Genomic DNA, 21,942 nt, shown 5'->3' on the forward strand with positions numbered 1-21,942 from the left:
GCCGTTGATTGCATCAAACTTTCAGGTTCAGCGCTCAAGACTCGACCAGCGGTCGTTCATTTGAGGTCCGGCTCATTCTTTCATAGAATGCCCATATACAGCCTCAACGATCATCTGAATGATCTGATGTGAAAGTTCTGCGACTACTTACTAAGTGACAACAAATTTTATTGTGATTCGGACTGCTGGCGACCATCCTTTGTGGGTCCGCTAAGTGTTCTGCGCCTCGGCATCACCCAAACCCCGCATCCCTCGTTCCTCGGGTACGCAAATGCTATCATGGTCCTGACGAGCGCTTAGGAGTTCCTTATCAGAGTCGCCGCCAGCAGCCATTGCACTCTTCTCTCATCTCAATACAGCAACATGCCCAAAGATTCAAAGCATTTTTCAACAGACCAGTCCGGTCTGCAATATATCATCAATCATGTATTTTCACCCCTCAAATTGCCGCAAGGCAGTGATCATTCCCTCAAGAACGACCTAGCCTTATCTCAAGCGGTAGTGGAAGCTGCTTTTGCCTTCAGCGACAAGCTGCCGGCCGACGAGCAGCTGCTTTGGATGAGCAGCTTGAAGATGCTCCAGAACCTCGACGATTCAATCCGATTTAGCGCGATGTCTGCGAAGGAAGTCGAATCTCAGATCAGTACAATGGACAACCAAGGTCTTGGTTTTCACCCCGTTTGTATCTTTTCCGTGCTGAACATCACCTTGCAGATGTCCTTGTATATATGATTCGCGCACAAAACGCTGCGGTGGTCATGAGGAAACTCGAATCTGAGATGATATTTGAATCATTCGAGGTCTCTCCTGACGCCACCGCGGTGATGGGCGCAAAGGGAAAGCTCATCTGTTCGTATCCTGGACCTGCTATCACGGTCCCAAACACGATTGTTGACGATGCTGCTTTCCGCGCCGAGCTGGCGAATTTTCTCGCTCACATGGATCAAGATGTCCTCGATGCAGCAGCGACGAGGACAAAAGCCGGGTCCACTGTTCTCGAAGAGAGGGACTCAACAGATCCTCGACATATCACAAAACTCCTGACCAGTATACTGCGTGGCCTGGGGAGCATTGCTAATGTTCCTCGCATTCGCAAGCGCGTCGGAGATGATGTGCTGTGGGACAGCGCGAAATTGCCATGGAGGAGGTCTCCACTTTGGCTTGTCATTCGCGTTGCCTTACAGACGACTGTGGAGTGGAGTGATCTCGGACGAACAACGTATAAATCGTTCATCCTGTTCTTCATGGCGAGGCTGACGACCTTTGGCCTCAACCATGACATGTCGAATGACATCCTGCACTTCTTGTCAGCAAAGATTGCACGCCGTCTTTTCAAGCTTGGATCCTCTGCTCCTCCGGGGTTATCACAGATGGTCAATATGGTCACCAGTGACGTTAGGAGTCTTCTAGAAGAAAGATGGAGATCTGTTGGAGACGCGCAGCGGGTCTCACCTTGTTGGGCTCCCGAGACCCTCCGAGTCTTGCGAGATACCCATCTTTCGTTGAACACGAGCCGAGGGTACATACGTCAAGCTTTACAGAAACAGAATTCGTCTCCCAAAACCGCCTCATTCAATCCCAGTCACCATAAGCGCGGAACAATCGATCATTTCCTTGATGCTGATGCTAGCTTCCTCGTAGCTGCTCATGCTGCAGAACCTTCTCTTGCCCTCGCAGATTTCGAGACTGTGGTTAGATCAGGGATCGACGAATGGGTAACGCGTGTTTCTCCCAGGAGCATCAATTCCGCATGCGTCTCGATCGAGGCGTGCGCCTCCGCGTACTCCTCGAGAGCGCTGAAGGCTTACAAGGGAAACCCGGAGAATTTATCGAGCATGCTTATCACGCTTCTCGAGCTCTGGGTAGCCATGGATAAGATCGTTGTTCGACAGATCCCACTCCTAGCGATATATTCCCCCGAAATCCCATTGAGCCTTTGGGAGAGTCTACTGGCCCGCAAATCCGCAGACCTTGATCGCTTACAGCAGTTACATGCCCACGTGAGCACTCGTCATTACCGGTCATCCACCGGCCTGTCGGTGTTCTCATCTACCGCCGACGATAAGTCATTCGCAGTGCGGTATTTTTACGAGTCTTCAAGGCTACAGCGTTTAAAGCTGACCATCGAGGCGGATGCCCGGAAAGATCGGGAGAAGAAGCTGACTGAGCTTGAGACCCTCAATAAGAGGTACGCTGGCCTAGATGAGCGCACAACAAGCTTATCGCATGAATACGCTGTCAACTCCCGCGGCCAGGAGTGCCATGACGAACAGCACTGTACCAAGTGTTGCCTGGAAAGGGAGATGCAATCGATGACTATCGCAGTTCACGAGTGGCCGCTACCACCCCACGAACGAGAGGCAATCACGGTTGTGTTTGAGCTGGCATGCCCCATCGTCTTCGACATGTGGAGATGTATGACACTCCACGTCCTCATTGATGTCTGCACTCCGGGGAAAATTTCGCCCGCTTCTCCCTTCATGACACTTCCGAAATATGGTGCCTTGAAGTGTTACCGCAGGTGCCATCCAAGGCAGAGGGTGACTTTGGCGTCAGATGCCAAACCCTTCAGTAGCACCCACTACAACAGCCCTCGCATTCCTACGGTGGACGCCAGTGTCTGTGTAAACAACGGACTCAAGTTTCACCCCTTTGATACAGTCAAAAGTGCCTGGACCGCCAAGTTAGTACTGGTGCAGTCCAGTTCTAGCAAGCTGTGCACTTTCATTCTTCCGAAGGGTCCATATCGTGGTTTGCAGGGATATCTTGCGGAAACATCCCATGGGTCGAACGAGGTCATAGCCAACCAGGCTGATTGCCACAAAGACATGACCATTCACGAATTCATCGCATTCGGAACCTTGAGGAGTGGACCGCGATTGCAATGGATGAACGTGCTACGCGAACTTCGTGCAAGGACACTCACTTTTCGACGCGAGGAAGTCCATTTGTTGATCGCCCAAGCTATTTCACAGGTTGGCCCATGTTCGTCCGACGACGGCCTTCTTTGGCACGAGGAGCTGAACAGCATGCCTTTCCTTAGTACACTACTCGGAGAGCTGGAGTCTTTGATGGCAAGCGTTGAAGAAAACTGGTTGGAAGGTGTCACGATAAGCACTATCATCATCCTTGTGTGCCGTGTCTTGTCCTCGACTCAGACAGAGAGTATAAGAAGTCGAGGATATTCGCTGCTTCGAAGGATCCGAACTGCGACTTTTACCTTGTTGACACAGCTATCGACGAAAATGCAAGTCAGCAACGATGTGACGGTTAGTCAGGAGTTACAAGGACGCGTCCGTGACATGGCAGTCACTTGTCGAAGCACGTTTGATGTTGGCAGAGATCCATCGCTACTCTTGACGTCGAACGACATCAAGGTATATGCGTATTGTGGCATCATAATCTATGACAACACTCCAAGCCAACTGGGCAATCTCCCACAACATTCCAAGCTACTACTAGAGCGTGACAAGAGATGCTGTTACACACTAGAACCCGCTGTTCGTCAATACGCAGAGCTTCACAGGGAGGGTCTTGATTGTGCGATTGCGGAGATCTGGGGCAGCTACAGACCAGGAACTCCTTGGAGAGCACTACCGGCTCCAAATTCTCGTTGGCTTGTGACGCAGACTGCCACATCGGGTGCTCAATCGCCGCAAGCTGTACACTTCGATCTGGTCAGTGGGTGCTTGCTCATTGATGGGAAACAGCTGGGTAGGCTCCCGTCAACGATAGTGGAACACGCCACCTACCAATCAATATTCGGCGATGTCAGTTTTTTACAAGTTGCGGCTCTGTTCATACGCGCTGACGTTCAATTACAGCGAGTCTTTGATATTGTTCCGGCTGATATTCCTGGAATGGATTACGCGACACGGGGGAATCTCTGTGATCATCAGGTTAGTCACTCGTCGTCATCGCTCAGCAGCTAAATAATGCCTTACTGAAGGTGTCTTTCGCTCTACGCAACTCAAATGATCTCATAATCCGTGCAAAGCACATTGAGCGAGGTTCGCCTATCCTTCAACTCATTCCGAGCCAAAAATTTGTCGGTGATCTACCAACGACCTTGATAGTAGGCCATACTCACTGGCTCAACCTGCGCACGAGCGAAATCGAGATTCGGCCAGCAGAAAACGCATGGAAGTCTTGTTCTGATAACTGGCTCCTGCAATTTGCTGTTTCGGGCCCATCGACACTTCAGAAGGCTGGCAGTACCACTCTTGTTGACATACGCAGTCAAACGTGGGACATGATTTCCAAGAGGATGTGTCCTCTAGAAGATACCCGTTACATCATAGTCACATATAATGAAGCATCTGGCGGTACTTCCTCGCTAAAGGTCGATTTGCCTCGATATGGTCTTGAATTCTTCGTCGATGGGGATGGGGAACTGCAGTCCCGAAATATGCGCAACATGGTCGTAGATACCATTCAGTCGACTGGAACTATGTTGGGATTGATCAACCAGCTTGTCTTGCGTCCGAAGTTGCAAATTGCAGATGAGCATCCGCGCACCGTCATCATCCCAGATGGTAGTATTTCATACTCCCCCGACGGCCATCACATCCGAGTTATCATCGCTCCTGAAGGCACCCGAGTGACATACCATGTGTACAGAGTTGATACAGATCTACGCTGTCTCACTGGGAATGTGGGTCTGACGAGCAAGCTCCATCAGGCGCTCCTTCACGCTGTTACCAGCGGCTGTCTTCCTGATCCGCTGACAGGTCGAACGGGGACAGAGGAGGCATTGCATCTGCTGCATTCTGCGACTTGCCTCTCTTTCATGAAGCTTCGCTCTCGTGATACGGATCTTTTGCGTGAGATCAGTTTGCTGTCCACCAGGCGCGTCTGGTATCCCATTGATCTCCAAAAGATGCAGACAGTTTCGTGGTCGTGCCTTGCGCCACTTGCACAGCACCATGATTTTCATCTAGTCGCAAAATCTATCATGGACTACGGCAAGCGACTGTCAAGTTTCTCAGAAGCGTCTCCACACTCCCATCCTAGCTTTGACCTTCCGCCATCCACTGATCACCTTCTTGAGCGCGCATCTATCCGCGCCTCAGCAGTCTATCCCGACCAGTTCTCTCCGTCACCTCCGTTTGGTAACACAGATGTTATCTACGTCCCACGCAACGTCCCTGATAAACATGCAGAAGAGAGGGCATTCAACACAGCCTTCATGACACACCGGTGGCCAAGCAGACTCCCAGTGCAACGAAATTTACTCACCCTTTTGACTCAGTGGAATAATGTCCAGGGCGTCGGCGAACCCCTTAGTTTGCAATACTCCAAAGACTGGCTTCACCCAATTTTTCCTGACATTTTCATTTCTGCATACAACCTCTGTCGTAGTGCTACGAAGGAACAGGCATTTCGGCTGGTGTTCACCCTGGCTTCAGTATCATATGGCTCTCCGGACATCCACGCACTCGTCCCGACCCTCCTAGCCTTTGCCACAGTTCCCGAAATTTGCAGCTTAGATGGCCCACCGAACTTTACCTCCTACGATCTCTCTGAAGGCTACATGCCTTCTGATGCGATATTGGGTAATCTCATCAATTCGTGTATGATCGATTATGAAAGTAGTCGGGAGAGATCCCTAGCTGCACAGCCTCGAGAAGGTCCAAAAGCCTTAGGAAAGCGTCGTTATTCAGCTTTCGAAGAAACCTGTCGCTCTGAGAAGCAAGTCATCCTCAGCAAAGTTTGCGCCGCTCGGCCGTGCAAAGATCCACCGACGCTCGATACGCTGCGAGCAAGCTGCTTCAATCTCAACGAACTGTCGAAGAAACTTCGCCCTGTATTCCATAGCTGTTGGGCAAACCGTTGTTTGAAGGAACACTTGGATGTCCTGCAAGGGACTCTCAACCGGTCTTACGCTCCCAATCCTCCATCAAAGCTACCGCTGCGATATGACCCTGATTCCAACGTTGATGATATTGCATCACCAACCTCGTCTGTTGATGCCCAATACCTTTTTGATAGGAATCCGCCTGTTATACGCACGTTCAGGTCTTCCCAAGTTCCGCCCAGTACCGATCGGAGAGATTTAGTGTTTCCAAACCACAGAGCCTCATCGAGGTTGCAAAAGCTGATCAGCGACTTTCGCGACCAAGGGAGCAATAAGTTCTACCACAACTACGCTGATGATCTGGAGCGGAGCAGGTCGTTTTTCTGTGAGGAGAAGCTTGTTGCTCCGCCGGATCCTACGGCGTACACTACGGATGTACTGCTTGAGCACCATTCTCTGCACACCCGACAATTCCAAGACTTGCTTGCAACTATCGTGGACGCCCTCTCCCCTGCTTCTGCTGCCGAGCACGCATTGTATAATGCTGGGTTGTGGCCCCGAATTACACCGAACTTCCTCTTCACCCGCATGGCATCTGTATCAAGAAATTGTTTGGGCAAGGCATGGCGTACAGTTCTCGTCCGCCTGTCGCGGGTACTCCTCCAATTGCAGCGCTCGCGAAGGCTGTTTGTCTTTGCCGCTAAGAAGAACTGGGTTGAGTTCTCCAAGGAGTTGGAGAATGAAGAGTGCGAGGGATTTGATCCTGAGCTATACCCTGATTGGCTTTTGATACAGGTATGCTATAACACGAAATCGCTTGTTAGTGGCTATTGATAACGAGTGTTCTCAGATTGAAAGTCAGTTCTTGGCACGGCCTGTCCAGGTGAAGGTTGCGCTGGAGATGATGTCGCCAAGCACAGGAGGAAATACTTCTCTCCAGCTGAACATGGGCGAAGGGAAATCCTACGTCATTGTTCCTCTCGCAGCCGCCGCACTTTCTGATGCTCACAAAGTGGTTCGGGTAATCGTGCTGAAGTCGTTGTCTGCTCAGATGTTCCAGCTCCTGGTTGAACGTCTAAGCGGCCTTGCACAGAGGCGCATTTTCTATATCCCATTCTCTCGTGCTCTCTCCATCGACTCATCTAAGGTGCAAATGTATCGTGACCTGATGCAGGAATGCATGGACACCAGAGGCATTTTGGTCGTGCAACCGGACCATATTCTGTCATTCCAGTTGATGACCGTTGATCGCCAGCTGTCTTCTCGGACTGAAGCTCCTAGAGAGATGCTGCAGGCTCAGCTGTGGCTCGACAGTCATACACGGGACATCCTGGACGAAAGCGATGAAATTCTGCATGTCCGCTACCAGCTGGTGTACACTGTCGGTCTCCAAAGGTCACTCCAAGGTCATCCCGAAAGGTGGACGACTACACAACAAGTGCTGAGTCTTGTCGCGAAGCATGCCGCTCAGTTCATCAGCGAATTTCCCTCTCACTCAGAAGTGTCTACTCGCGAACACGGAGCGTTCCCCTTCATTCGTGTTCTGCATCCGACAGCAGGTGACGAATTGGTCCAATGGATTGCACAAGATGTTATTAGTGGCGCGCTCGAAAACCTCAGCTTCGATCAAGCATCTTTCCATGTCAAACAAGCTGTCTGCCAGTTCATCGCAACTGAGGAGTTATCTAATGAATGTATTAGCTTAGTGGAGGACCGCTATCGAGGCACCACCGTCTGGCCCGGCCTTCTAGTTTTGCGTGGATTGCTGGCATGTGGTATCTTGGTGTATGCCCTCAAAGAACGGCGCTGGCGCGTGGACTATGGCCTTGCGCCAAAGCGGACGATGTTAGCCGTTCCGTTCCGTGCCAAAGACATGCCCTCGCTGCGGGCAGAGTTTGGCCATCCAGATGTTGCTGTCACCCTCACGTGCATATCGTACTATTATGCTGGTCTCACCCACGAGCAGCTGATGGTATGCTTCGAGCTTCTGCTGAAGGAGGATAATCCCGTCCTTGAAGTATGAATCCTGGGTGCTTGGACTTCAGTCCGTCCCAGAAAGTCTGCGGCACCTTAACGGAATCAATACGGAATCCGCAGAGCAGTTCCGTGACCTTCAGCAACTGTTCACATTCAACAAGGCAGTCATAGATTTCTACCTGGCTCGCGTAGTTTTTCCCAAGGAAGCCAGGGGGTTCCCCAAGAAGCTCACCTGCTCTGGATGGGATCTCGCTCAAGAGAAGCGACATCTAACAACCGGCTTCTCTGGTACAAACGACAATCGCTATCTGCTACCGAGCTCGATGGTGCAGCACGACCTTGATTACCAACGCAGCACGAATGCCCGAGTCCTAGCGTTTCTTCTGCGCCCGGAAAATGATTGCTACAGATGCATACCGCCCGGCCACAATGTGCACGACTTCATCAATGCCCTAATCGCACAAACCCCCGAGGTCCGTGTCCTGCTGGACGTGGGTGCGCAGATGCTGGAATTGAAGAATCAGGAGTTGGCCGAAGCATGGCTTCGAGCCAAGCGCGACGCCCAAGCTGCGGTCTTCGTGAATGACGACGACGAACTCGTTGTTGTCAGTCGGGACGGGACAGTCGAACCCCTTGTGTCGTCCCCATTTGCACAGCAGCTTGATCAATGCGTGATATATCTAGACGACACCCATACCAGAGGAACAGATGTCAAGCTGCCTTCCGGTTTCCGAGCAGCTGTCACGCTCGGCCCCAAAGTCACGAAGGACCGCCTGACGCAAGGTTCGTAATTCAGAATTCATGCATATCAGTTTTGGTAACAACCGATGACACAGGATGCATGCGAATGCGGAAGCTGGGCAATGGGCACTCAGTGATGTTCTTCGCTCCGACTGAAGTCGACCGGAACATTCGTTCGGCAACTCAGAAAGCTGATAGCGACGATGTCGACGTGGCAGATATCCTTCACTGGGCGATGGTGGAAACCTGTCTTGATATTCAGATGCGTGCATCCCACTGGGTTCAACAAGGCTCGGATTTCAATGCACGGCATTCCGCATGGGCTCAATTCCTACGTACCTCTACTTCCACGTCCACCCTGAAGACTGCCTGGCTGCAGCCAGAGGAACGTTCGCTAGAAGCTATGTATGCACCCCACAGTTCCCCACAACCATTCAAGTTCTTCGATCCAGACATTCAAAGGAAGTGCGAGGAACTCGGAGTCGTATCGGCATCGGCACGAAGCATGGATGAGGAACAAGAAAGGGGGGTGGTTCACGAGGTAGAAAGAGAGAGAGAACCTCAAGTGGAAAGACCACACAAGGCAAAACCTGCAGCTCAAAAACTGCATGTGGACGTCCGTCAATTTGTCGAGACCGGCCGAATTCCCGCAGGGTCATCTGCGTTCATTCCAGTGCTATCCAGCCTTGTCGACACTGCTGCCGAATTTCACGAGTGCGATCAGTAGGCGCACAATGTTTTAGTCACCCGTGACTTCGCTCGTACGGTGGGGCCTCTCTCTTCCATCCAGAAAGCGGATGATTATCTGCGGCCCGTCAATTGGATTGTAGTTGGATGCTTTTCAGTGCTGGTTGTCATGAGCCCCAACGAAGTGAACACACTGCTGCCTGATATCCGCAGAAGCAATGTAGTTCACCTGTGCATCTACACTCCTCGGACCGCACAAACGATGCGGCCATGCGATGACCTGCGACTCTACTGTGTTCCTTCAATGCCGCAGTTGACACCGCCAGAACCGCTGATTTGCCAGCTCAACCTTTTTGCGGGCCAACTCTATTTCTCCAATTACGATATGTACATCCGCACCTGCAGTTTCTTAGGGCTCAATGCACCGGATTTATGGGACGAGGACGTGATAGCCGACAGCGACGGGTTCATCAGGCAGGAGAATCGCCCTGCTACGAGAGCACGGTGCTCATTCAAGGGATCCCAGCTTCTTCCACTGAAGGAGTTGTTTGGGATGAGAAGGAAAGGCATGGGATATCTACCGACTCACCTCGGAAAGATGTTCAATGGCCGCATTCTGACTGATGAGGATTTTCTCGACTGAGTGCGAGGTTTATTTAGCGTAAGTTTTACATCTCTCTGCCACAGACCTGACTGACTGCAGTTCTCGTTAACAGCGACTGTATATGATATCAACGCTGGTCTTGATATAACACTAGCCTTCTGCGACGAATGTATTTGTAGTCGAATCTGAAATGCCCTCGTTATTTCAAAAGATACTCCCAAGGCAATCGAAACACTTGGCTATAATCTGCCAAGCAGTTGAAAGACAAATTCATACAGTGTACGACCCGTACAGAAACCCGCATACATTGGTAGACGTATGCTCGTTAATACATAATCTTGGATCAGTTGTAAGGATTGCATATCCTCTACGCACCGGTGATCACGCTTCAAAACGAAGACGACGTGCCTCCGTTACTCTTCGCATCCGAGTCACGCGGATACAGTCTTCCATTTTCATTTCCTTTTACGACCTTACCTTGTGCTCCGACTCGAAGCAGAATCCTAGACGCTGATTCCCCGCTCCAAGCACGACCGAAAGGCTTTATAGAAAGTCTCCGTCCTATATGATTTCCTACCCGTCTCGATTACCTTTGCGCTCGTCGCTTATTTCCATCATCTTGCTCCAATTCCCCTTCGTACTCACTATCAGCCTTACACAGTCATTACTCGTGCAACACAATCGGTTCCAGCGACTTCTGTCAGCTGCAAATTTATGGTCAGAAATTTTATATAGGTTGGAAGCGTCCTCCAACAATTCACCCCCTTTCCCTACGCGCCGGAAGTCGGACGCAGGGAATAAGACTATCTCACTACCATCGTCTCGGGTGTCTCGTAAACGCTCCGATAGTAATGTCACAGCTGGTGTTCCCGAGTGTCATAAGGCAGACCTTCTCCAACTTAGCGATAGCAGCGTGCTCAACTTGTCGAACCTAGAGTCAGCTACTTCACGACGGACCAATGATTTTCCAGAATTACATACCTTCTTCCGCTGGTGTTCATGATCCTTGATGTCAAAGTTCTGGCAGGAGGTGAAAGTGAGGGCGTATGCCTCCTGTGAGGGTGGGGCTGCACCAGTCACGTCCCTGGACATATCAACTCAGGGAAAGCAGAATTACGAAAAGAATACTTGTTGGCGCACCGAACATAGATTCATCTCCAAAGTTGCCGACGGTCGACTGCAATGATATATTTTAGTAACTGCGGGTGCAAGATTTGATACAGGACGTACACGATGTTTGGTAAATCCTTATCACCTCAGGGTGGGTCTAGACTAAATGTGGCGCGTCATGAATCTTGAGTTCCGGTGATAGTTCTTCGAACAAAATGCCTACTGCGGTTCGTGAAGCCGTGCGAGGTGCGGAGGAGAGGTGCGGAGGAAGATCGAATGTTGAGGCTGTTGAGGATGTTTCTGCGATGGAGAGACTGTTGAATATAATCTTGATCAGTGTCGGAGCTGAGAAGATTTGAATATATTGAGCGCCAAATCGTGCAGAAGTTTGACAAGCAGACTTTACTTTCCGCTCAGGCTGCTAGTAGCCTACTACAGTACACGCAACACTTTTTCGACTCCTCCGCACCACATTGTTTTAAACTTCAGAACCCCGGCCGTCGGATATTTCCCAAAGGCTCACTAGCTTAAAAAGACACGTAGTCTAGCTTTTTGAATTAAGCGCCCGTGTTTCAAAATGTGGACCAGTCCACAAATACAAATCTCACCGCCGTGTAAGACTCCTGAACGAAATAATTGCATTGATGGAGTCATAGATACCTCACAGAGCCTGTATACATCCTTCAAAACATTGTTTACACTCACCCGAAGACCCTACAGGCTCTCTGCCAGCGCTAAAACACAGTTTTTGGAGGCATGTTTCAATTTTTGATGACGAAAATTTCAAACTTCAGAATTGTGTCTACTTGTTCAACGGGTCATATTCTATATATGAAACTGAATCTATTGCTTGTCTATTGCAGTGCTTTATATTGAAAGCAATGGAATGTTGAAGTTACAGTAGCCAATTCACGTTGAACATGCCGAAAAAGGTATGCGCGTACTGTAGTATGACCCTAGCAACCATCCTAATTTGTGCCCCAGGCGTTTAGGAGCTCCTTATTATGTTACAGTGACCAGTTTTCACTCTCTCTTCCCATCCCAATAGCATGCCTCGAGTAAAACATCATTCAACAGACCAATCTGGTCTGAAATATATCATCAATCATATATTTTGTCCCCTCAAGTTGCCGCAAGGGAGTGACCATTCCCTTGAGAACGACTTGGCCTTATCTCGGGCGGTACTGGGCGCTGCTATCGCCTTCAGCGACCAGCTCCCGTCCGACAAGCAGCTGCTTTGGAACAGCAGCTTGAAAATGCTTCGGAATTTCAAGGATTCAATCAAATTTAGCGTGATGTCTGCAAAGGAAGTCGAATCTCAGATCAGTGCTATGGACAACATAGGTTTGTCATGTTCGTCTGATTTTCATTTTTTTCCGTGCTCAGTATCAATTTGCAGATGTCCTAGTATATATGATTCGCGCACAAAACGCTGCGGTGGTCATGAGAAAACTCGAATCTGAGACTATATTCGAATCATTCGAGATCTCTCCTGACTCCACCGCAGTGATGGGTGCAAAGGGAAAGCTGGTTTGTTCGTATCCTGGACCTGCTGTCACAGTTCCGGATACGAACATCAATGATGCTACTTTTCCCGCTGAACTGGCAAATTTTCTCGTTTGCATGGATCAAGATGTCCTTGATGCGGCAGCGACGAGGAGGAAAGCCGGGTCCACTGTGCTCGAAGAGAGGGATACAACTCATCCTCGATATATCACCGAACTCCTCACCGGTATACTGCGTGGCATCGGGAGCATTGCCGATGTCCCTCGCATCCGCAAGCGCATTGGAGATGATGTGCTGTGGGACAGCGCGAAATTGCCGTGGAGGCGCTCTCCACTTTGGCTTGTCATTCGCGTTGCCTTACAGACGACCCTGGAGCGCAATGCTCTCGGGCGAACAACGTATAAATCGTTCATCCTGTTCTTCATGGCGAGGCTGGCGACCTTTGCCCTCGACCATGACTTGTCGAATGACATCTTTCACTTCATGTCGGCAAAGATCGCACGCCGTCTCTTCAAGCTTGGATCCTCGGCTTCTCCGAAGTTATCACAGATGGTCAGTGTGGTCACCAGTGATGCCAGGAGTATGCTAGAGGGAAGATGGGGATCTGTTCAAGACGCGCAAGAGGCCTCGCCTCGTTGGGCTCCTGAGACCCTCCGAGCGTTGCAAGATACCCATCTTTCCTTAAATACAAGCCGAGAGTACATTCGCCAAGCTTTGCAGAGTCGGCATTCGTCCTTACCACCAACCTCATTCAACCACAGCCACCGCCCACGCGGGACAATCAATGATTTCCTTGACGATAATCCTAGCTTCCTGGTAGCTGCTCATACTGCAGAACCATCTCTCGCTCTCGCAGACTTCGAGACTGCCGTTAGATCAGGGATCGACGACTGGGTAGCGCATGTTTCATCTCAGCGTATCGAGTCTGCTTGCGTTTCGATTGAGGCTTGTGCCTCTGTGTACTCCTCGAGGGCGCTGACCGCTTACAAGGGAAACCCAGAGAATTTGTCGATCATGCTCATCACTCTTTTCGAGCTCTGGGTAGCCATGGATAAGATCGCGGTTGGACACATCCCACTCCTGGCAGAATATTCCCCCGGAATCCCATTGACTCTTTGGGACTGTCTGTTAATTCGCAAATCTTCAGCACTTGATCGTCTAAAGGAGTTGCACGCCTACATTAAAGCTCGCCATTGCCAGGCTGCTGGCTGTCCATCGGTGTTCTCGTCTACCAACGACGACAAGTCGTTTGCAGTGCGGTATTTTTACCAGTCGTCCACGCTACAGAAGTTGAAGGTAGCCATTGAGGCGGATGCTCGGGAAGACCGGGAGGAGAAGTTGACTGAGCTTCAGACCCTGAACAAGAGGTACACTGAGCTACAGACGCACGAAGCAAGCTTATCGCATACGTCTCGTGTCAACTCCCGCGGCAAGGAAGTGCATAAGAAAAAGAGTTGTGGAAAATGTCGCTTGGAAAAGGAGATGCAGTCCATGACTATTACAGTTCACGAGTGGCCACTACCAGCTGATGAAAAGGAGGCGATCGCCGTTGTGTTTGAGCTAGGATGCCCCATCGTGTTTGACATGTGGAGATCTACGACATTCCATGTCCTCATTGACGTCTGCACCCCTGACGAAGAAATCAAACCCAGCCATGCCTTCATGACACTGCCGAACTATGATGCGTTGCGGAAGTACCGTCAGTGCCATCCAAGGCAAAGGTTGACTTTGGCATCGGATGACAAACCCTTCATCAAGTGCCACTACAGCAAGACTCCCATTCCCACGGATGACGAGAGTACTGTCTGTGTGAACAACGGACTCGCATTTAGACCTTTTGATACAACTACAGGTGCATGGGCCGCCGACGTACTGCTGCGCTGTGATTCTAGCAGGACGTGCACTTTCGTTCTTCCCAAAGGACCATATGATATTTTGCAGCGGAACCTTGCGGAAACGTCCCATACTTCGAACGAGGTCATAGCCAATCAGGCAGATTGTCACAAGGACATGACCATCCACGAATTCATCGCATTCGGAACCTTGCGGAGTGGACCGCTGCTGCAATGGATGAACGTACTACGCGAAATCCGTGCGAGGACGCTCAATTTTCGCCGTGAAGAAGTCCATCTACTGTTAGCACAAACTGTTTCACAGGTGGCCCACGTTCATCCGACGACAATCTTATTTGGCACGAGGAGCTGAACGGCGTGTTCCTCATTGGCGCACTATTTGGAGAGCTGGAGAGTTTTCTGACAAGCGTCGAAGGAAATTGGTTGGAAGGTGTCGCGATAAACAGTATCATCATGCTTGTGTGCCGCGTCTTGTCCTTGACTCGGGAAGAGAGTCTTAAAAGTCGCGGATATTCGCTCCTTCGAAGGATACGAACTTCAACCTTTACATTGCTGACCCCAGCTTTCAAGGAAAATGCAAACCACCAACGACGACACAATCAGTCGGGAGTTACAGGGACGTGTTCGCGATATGGCAGTCACGTGTCGAAGTACTTTTGATGTTGACGGAGATGTTTCGCTGCTTCTGACGTCGGACGACGACATCAGAGTGTTTGCATACTGTGGGGTCATGATTCATGACAACACTCCAAGCCAATTAGGCAATCTTCCACGACATTCCTCGCTACTGCTAGAACGAGACAAGAGATGCTCTCATGCATTAGAACCCGCTGTTCGTCAATATGCAGAGCTTCACAGGGAGGGTCTTGATTGCGCGATGGCGGACATTTGAGGGAAGCTACAGACGAGGATCTCCTTGGAGGGCACTGCCGGCTCCGAATTCTCGCTGGCTTGTGACGCAGACTGCGCCTTCGTGTTCTCAATCGCCACAAGCTGTGCACTTTAACTTGGTAAGTGGGTGCTTGCTCGTTGACGGGAAGCAGCTGGGTAGGCTCCCGTCGATGATAGTGCAACATCCCCTATATCGATCGATTTTCGGTGATGTCAGCTCTTAAAAGTTGCAACTCTGTTGGTGTACGCTGACTTGTTAATTCCAGCAAGTTATGGATGTCGTTCCAGCTGATATTCCTGGAATGGAGTACGCGACACGCGGGCATGTCTGTGATCACCAGGTTAGTCACTCTCGTCGCCATCACTTGGCAAGCAAAATAATGGATTTACTTGTCACTGAAGGTATCCTTTGCTCTACGCGACCGGAACAATCTCATCATCTGCGCGAAGCATACCGGCGAAGGTTCACATATCCTTCAGCTCATCCCGAGCGAAAAATTTGTGGATGACCTACCGACACCCTTGATAGTAGGCCATACTCATTGGCTCAACCTGGGCACGAGCGAAATAGAGATTCGACCAGCAGAACATACATGGAAGTCTTCGCCTGAAAATTGGGTGCTGCGGTTTGCTGTTGCGGGCTCGCCGACGCTGAAGAATGTCGGCGGTGCCACTCTAGTCGACATACGTAGCCGAACGTGGGACATGATCTCCAAGAAGATATGTCCTCTAGAGGACACCTGCCACATCATTATCACATATAACGAACCATCTGGCAGCCCTCCCTCGTTGAAGGCTGATTTACCTCGATATGGTCTCGAATTCTTCATTGACGAAGACGGGGAATTGCAATCCCGTAATATGCGCAACATGGTCGTTGATGCTATTCAGTCTACTGGGACGATGTTAGGATTGGTCAATCAACTCGTCTTGCGTCCGAAATCGCAAATTGCGGATGAGCATCCGCGCGCCGTCATCATCCCAGACGGTCATATTTCATACTCCACTAATGGCCATCACGTCCAGGTTACCATCGCTCCTGAAGGCACCCGATTGACATACCACTCGTACAAGGTCGACCCAGATTTACGTTGTCTCACCGGGAACGGGGGTCTGACGAGCAAGCTCTATCAAGCACTCCTCCATGCTGTAACCAGCGGCTGTATCCCTGATCCCCTGACGGGTCGAACAGGGACAGAGGAGGCATTGCATCTCTTACATTCTGCAGCTTGCCGGTCTTTCATGAAGCTTCACTCTCGTGATACAGATCTTTTGCGCGAGATCAGTTCACTGTCAACCAGGCGTGGCTGGTATCCCGCTCATCTTCGCAAGATGCAGACAGTTTCGTGGTCGTGCCTCCCGTCCCTCGCACAACACCATAATTTTCATCTAGCCGCAAAATCTATCATGGACTACGGCGTGCAGCTTTCAACCTTCTTAGAAGGGTCTTCAAGCATTCCTAGCTTTGATCTTCCACTATTCACCAGTCACCTTCTCGAGCGCGCGTCCATTCGTGCCTCTGTGTTCTATCCTGACCAGTTCTCTCTTCCACCGCTGCTTGGTGCCACAGATGGCATGTATGCTTCGCGCGATGTACCCGATAAACATGCGGAAGAGAGGGCATTTCACACCGCCTTCATGGTACACCAGTGGCCAAACAGGCTCCCAGTGCAACGAAATCTCCTCAGTTTGTTCACTCAGTGGGAATATATCCAAGGAATTGGCGAATCATTCAGCTTGCAATACTCCAAAGATTGGCTTCAACCGAAATTTCCAGACATCTTCCTTTCTGCCTACGACCGTTGTCGTACTGTTACGAAGAAAGACACATTTCAACTGGTGTTCACCCTGGCTTCAGTATCATACTGCTCGTTGGACAGTCATGCACTCATCCCGACACTTCTATCATTCGCCACAGTTCCCGAGATTCGCAGCCTCGATGACCCGCCGAGGTTCGCCTCCTATGATCTCTCGGATGGTTTCATGCCTTCCAATGCGATATTGGACAATATCATCAGTTCGTGTACCAAAGATTACGAAATCAGCCAGGAGAGACAACTAGTTGCGAGGCCCGATGAAGATGAGAGGGCTCTGGGGGAGCGTCGTTATTCGGCTTTCAAAGACAGCTGTAGCTCCGAAAAGCAACTCATTCTCAGCAAACTTCGGGATGCTTGGCCGTGCGAAGATCCTCCGGCACTTAATACGCTGGAAGCAAACTGCTGCGATCTCAGTGAACTGTCGGGAAAACTTGGCCCAGTATTTTGCAGCTGTTGGCGAAACAATTGTTTGAAGCTCCACCTGGATGTCCTGCAAGAGACCCTCAAACAGTTCCACGCTCCTAATCCTCCTTCGAAACTATTCGCGCAATACAATCTTCATCCCCATCTTGATGATTTGAATGTTGCTTCACCAGCCTCATCGGTTGATACCCAGTACCTTTTCGATAGAGATGCACCTGTTATGCGCACGTGCGGGTCTTCCCAAGTTCTGCCCGATTACAATCGGAAAGATTTGGTATCTTTGGACTCTGGGGTCACGGTGAGATTGCAACAGCTCATCAACAACTTTCGCGCACGGGGGAGCAACAAATTCTACCACAACTACGCTGATGATTTAGACAGGAGCAGGTCGAGTTTCTGTGAAGAAAAGCTTGTTGCCCCACCAGATTATACGCCGTACACGATGGAAATACTGCTTGAGTACCATTCTCTCCGCAGCCAGCAATTCCAAGATGCACTCGCAACTATCGTTCGCGCCCTCTCCCCTGCTTCTGCTGCCGATAATGTATTATACGATGCTGGGTTGTGGCCCCGAGTCACACCAAACTTCCTCTTCACTCGCATGGCATCTGTATCAGGAAATTGTTTGGGGAAGGGTTGGCGTACAGCTCTCGTCCACCTGTCGCACAGACTATTACAACTGCAACGCTCACGAAGGCTGTTGATCTTTGCCACTGACAATAACCGGGTGGAGTTCTTCAAGGAATTGGAGAACGAGGGATGCGAGGGATTTGATCCAGAACTGTACCCTGACTGGCTTTTAACACAGGTACGCTTCATGAAGAAGCCGTTCATTTGTGGTTATTGATAATGAACATTCTCAGATCGAAAGTCAGTTCTTGGCACGGCCTGTCCAGGTGAAGGTTGCGCTGGAGATGATATCTCCATGCAAGGGGAGAAATACTGCTCTCCAGCTCAACATGGGCGAAGGGAAATCCTACGTCATTGTTCCCCTCGCAGCCGCTGCACTTTCTGATGGCCATAGACTGGTTCGAGTAATCGTGCTGAAGTCGTTGTCAGCTCAGATGTTCCAGCTCATGGTTGAACGACTGAGCGGCCTTGCACAAAGGCGCATTTTCTATATTCCATTCTCCAGAGCGCTCTCTATCGACGCATCCAAGGTGCAAATGTATCGTGACCTAATGCAAGAATGCATGGACAACAAGGGCATTTTGGTTGTGCAACCGGACCATATTCTGTCATTCCAGTTGATGGCTGTTGACCGTCAACTGTCCCCTCAGGCTGGTGAAGCTGCTGAAGATATGCTGCAGACCCAGTTGTGGCTCAACAACCACACACGCGACATCCTGGACGAAAGCGATGAAGTTTTACATGTCCGCTACCAGCTGGTGTACACTGTCAGTCTCCAGAGTTCGCTTCAAGGCCATCCAGAAAGGTGGACCACTACACAACAAGTGTTGAGTCTTGTGGCAAAGCACGCCGCTCGGCTCGTAACCGAATTTCCCTCTGACTCAGAAGTGTCTCTTCGCGGTCACGGAGTGTTCCCCTTCATTCGACTTCTGCACCCCACAGCGGGTGAAGAATTGGTCCAATGGATCTCAGAGGATGTTATTGGCGGGGCACTTGAAAACATCAGCTTCGATGAAGTATCTCTCTACATCAAACAAGCTGTCCGCCAGTTCATCGCAACGGAGAATATATCCAACACATGTATCAGGTTAGTGGAGGATCGCTATAGACACACCACCATCTGGCCCGGCCTTCTAGTCTTGCGTGGACTGCTGGCTTGTGGTATCCTGGTGTACGCTCTCAAAGAACGTCGCTGGCGAGTGGACTATGGCCTCGCCCCGAAGCGAACGATGTTAGCCGTTCTATTCCGTGCTAAAGACATGCCCTCGCTGCGAGCAGAGTTTGGTCATCCAGATGTTGCTGTCACCCTCACGTGCATATCGTACTACTACGCAGGTCTCACGCTCCAGCAGCTGATGTTATGCTTCGAGCTTCTGCTGAAGGAGGATAATCCCGCCCTCGAGTATGAATCCTGGGTGTTTGAACTTCAGTCCGTCCCAGATAGTCTACGGCACCTTAGCGGTATCAACACAGAATCCGCAGAGCAGCTCCCTGACCTTCTGCAACTGTTCGCATGCAACAAGGCAGTCGTAGATTTCTACCTGTCTCGAATAGTTTTCCCCCGGGAAGCCAAGGCATTCCCAACGAAGCTCACCTGCTCTGGATGGGATCTCGCTCAAGCGAAGAGACATCACACAACCGGCTTTTCTGGTACAAACGACAATCGCTATTTGCTACCGGGCTCGATGGTGCAGCACGACCTTGATTACCAACGCAGCACAAATGCCCGAGTCTTAGCGTCTCTTCTGTGTCCGGAAAACGATTGCTACAGATGCTTACCGCCCGGTCAAAACGTGTATGACTTCATCGATGCCCTAGTCGCAGAGACTCCCGAGGTCCGCGTGCTCCTGGACGTGGGTGCGCAGATGCTGGAATTGAAGAATCAGGAGTTGGCCGAAGCATGGCTTAGAGCCAAGCGTGACGCCCAAGCGGCAGTCTTCGTGAATGATGACGATGAACTTGTTGTTGTCAGTCGGGATGGGACAGTCGAGCCCCTTGTGTCGTCCCCCTTTGCCCAGCAGCTTGACCAGTGCGTGGTATATCTAGACGACGCCCATACTAGGGGAACCGATGTCAAGCTGCCTTTCGGTTTCCGAGCTGCTGTCACCATTGGCCCCAAAGTCACGAAAGACCGCCTGACGCAAGGTTCGTGATTCCAGATATCATGCATATCAGTTTTGATAATAACTAATGACATATGTAGGATGTATGCGAATGCGGAAGCTGGGTAATGGACACTCAGTAATGTTCTTCGCTCCGACTGAAGTTGACCGGAGCATTCGTTCGGCAGCTCACAAAGCTGATACAAACAGTGTCGATGTGGCAGATATCTTGCACTGGGCAATGCTCGAAACCTGTACTGATATCCAGATGCGCGCCTTCCACTGGATTCAACAGGGATCGGATTTCAACAGGCGACATTCCGCATGGATTCAATTCTCGCGCGCCCCTGCTACTTCGATTTCCACTCTCAAGACAGCCTGGTTGCGGCCAGAGGAGCGTTCATTAGAGGACATGTACGCGCCAAGCAGTTCTTCACAGGTATCCCAGGTTTGGGATCTAGACATGCAAGGGAAGTGTGAGGAACTCGGAGTTCTATCAGCTCCCGACAGGAGCATGGATGAGGAACAAGAACGGGAAGTAGTCCACGAGGTAGAGAGAGAACATCAAGTAGAACGACCGCACAGGGCAACACCTGCAGCCCAAAACCTGCATAAGGACGTTCGTCGATTTGTCGAGACCGGCCGAATCCCCGCAGGGTCTTCTGCGTTCATTCAAGTGCTGTCCAGCCTTGTTTACACTGCTGCTGAATTTCACGAGCGCGATCGGTGGGCACACAATGTTTTAGTCACCCATGACTTCGCTCGTACGGTGGAGACACTCTCTGCCATCCAGAAAGCGGATGATTATGTGCGACCCGTCAATTGGATTGTATCCAGCGGCGTTGGATGCTCTTCAGTGCTGGTTGTCATGAGCCCGAACGAAGTGAACACACTGCTGCCTGATATCCGCAGGAGCAATGCAATTCACCTGTGCATCTACACTCCTCGTACCACAAAAACGATGCAGCCATGCGACGACCTTCGACTTTACTGTGTTCCTTCGACGCCACCGTTTACACCATCAGAACCACTGATTTGCCAGCTCAACCTTTTTGCGGGTCAACTCTATTTCTCCAATTATGAGATGTATCTCCGCACTTGCAACTTCTTAGGACTCAACGCACCGGATTTGGGGGACGAGGACTTGATAGCTGATAGCGACGGGTTCATCAGTGAGGAGAATCGCCCCGCTGCGAGAGCATCGTGCTCGTTCAAGCGATCGCAGCTTCCTGCACTGAAGGAGTTGTTTGGGATGAGAAGGAAAGGCACGGGATACCTACCAACTCACCTCGGAAAGATGCTCAACGGCCGCATTCTGTCTGAGAAGGATTTTCTCAACTGAGTGCGAGGTTTATTTAGCGTAAGTTGTACCGCCTCTGTCAGCCTTGGGCTCTCAGGGCTGACTGCAGTTCTAATCAACAGCGACTGTATCGACAGCGACCTTGATGTAATATTGATATTGTGACATTCTAACGTCAAATTTTCCGTAAATGTATTTGTAGTCAAATCTATGGAGTCTGTCATCCCCATACCCTTGTAAAAGTCCTTCATCAAAGTGTCCCGAACATCCTGGGAGTGCTTTCACGATATTGTTGATCTCTGACGATTTCATGCCACTGTTGAGTATCGAGACCACGATCTGTAACGTCACGTTCTTGCGACAATTCAGCGTACGGGGGCAGTGCCATGCAACAACAGACGCACCTTAGGGTCCTTGACGTTGGACCAGGGGTCCCAAGAGCAAGAGCTACGCACCAAGGGCCAGTCGGCCCTTTCCGCAGCTTAGTCAACAAGTAGCTTCAGT

At 50.6% G+C, this 21,942-nt stretch overlaps 4 protein-coding genes across 4 annotated transcripts; 3 read left to right on the forward strand and 1 right to left on the reverse strand.

Moving 5' to 3' along the window:
* Nucleotides 1-363: 363 nt before the first annotated feature.
* Nucleotides 364-9,845, forward strand: EDB91DRAFT_1243950 (uncharacterized protein; the record flags this gene model as incomplete). The annotated part of the gene is made up of 8 exons (XM_041322355.1): nt 364-661; nt 715-3,770; nt 3,825-3,899; nt 3,950-6,592; nt 6,648-7,769; nt 7,843-8,557; nt 8,611-9,188; nt 9,243-9,845. 8 exons carry the CDS (start codon nt 364-366, stop codon nt 9,843-9,845), a joined length of 9,090 nt encoding a protein of 3,029 aa, XP_041181682.1.
* Nucleotides 9,846-10,277: 432 nt separating this feature from the next.
* On the forward strand, nt 10,278-11,328 carry EDB91DRAFT_1107013 (uncharacterized protein). Its single transcript, XM_041317497.1, has 5 exons — nt 10,278-10,510; nt 10,568-10,737; nt 10,788-10,890; nt 10,947-10,983; nt 11,037-11,328. The coding sequence occupies exons 1-3, from the start codon at nt 10,372-10,374 to the stop codon at nt 10,863-10,865; spliced, it is 387 nt and encodes a 128-aa protein (XP_041181683.1). The 5' UTR covers nt 10,278-10,371; the 3' UTR covers nt 10,866-10,890; nt 10,947-10,983; nt 11,037-11,328.
* Nucleotides 11,329-12,222: 894 nt separating this feature from the next.
* Nucleotides 12,223-12,727, reverse strand: EDB91DRAFT_1107019 (uncharacterized protein; the record flags this gene model as incomplete). The annotated part of the gene is made up of 2 exons (XM_041317498.1): nt 12,306-12,727; nt 12,223-12,256 (listed from the first exon to the last, which is right to left on the reverse strand). Coding segments are annotated over exons 1-2 (253 nt in total), but the record flags the coding sequence as incomplete, so codon positions are not given.
* Nucleotides 12,728-14,872: 2,145 nt separating this feature from the next.
* On the forward strand, nt 14,873-21,615 carry EDB91DRAFT_686310 (uncharacterized protein). The gene is made up of 6 exons (XM_041328098.1): nt 14,873-15,378; nt 15,433-15,507; nt 15,569-18,214; nt 18,270-20,181; nt 20,240-21,498; nt 21,561-21,615. Exons 1-5 carry the CDS (start codon nt 15,118-15,120, stop codon nt 21,478-21,480), a joined length of 6,135 nt encoding a protein of 2,044 aa, XP_041181685.1. The 5' UTR covers nt 14,873-15,117; the 3' UTR covers nt 21,481-21,498; nt 21,561-21,615.
* The last annotated feature ends 327 nt before the right edge of the window (nt 21,616-21,942 follow it).

Source organism: Suillus paluster (assembly GCF_016628075.1).
Source record: "Suillus paluster strain FC165 chromosome Unknown EDB91scaffold_6, whole genome shotgun sequence".
Classification (NCBI taxonomy): Eukaryota; Fungi; Basidiomycota; class Agaricomycetes; order Boletales; family Suillaceae; genus Suillus; species Suillus paluster.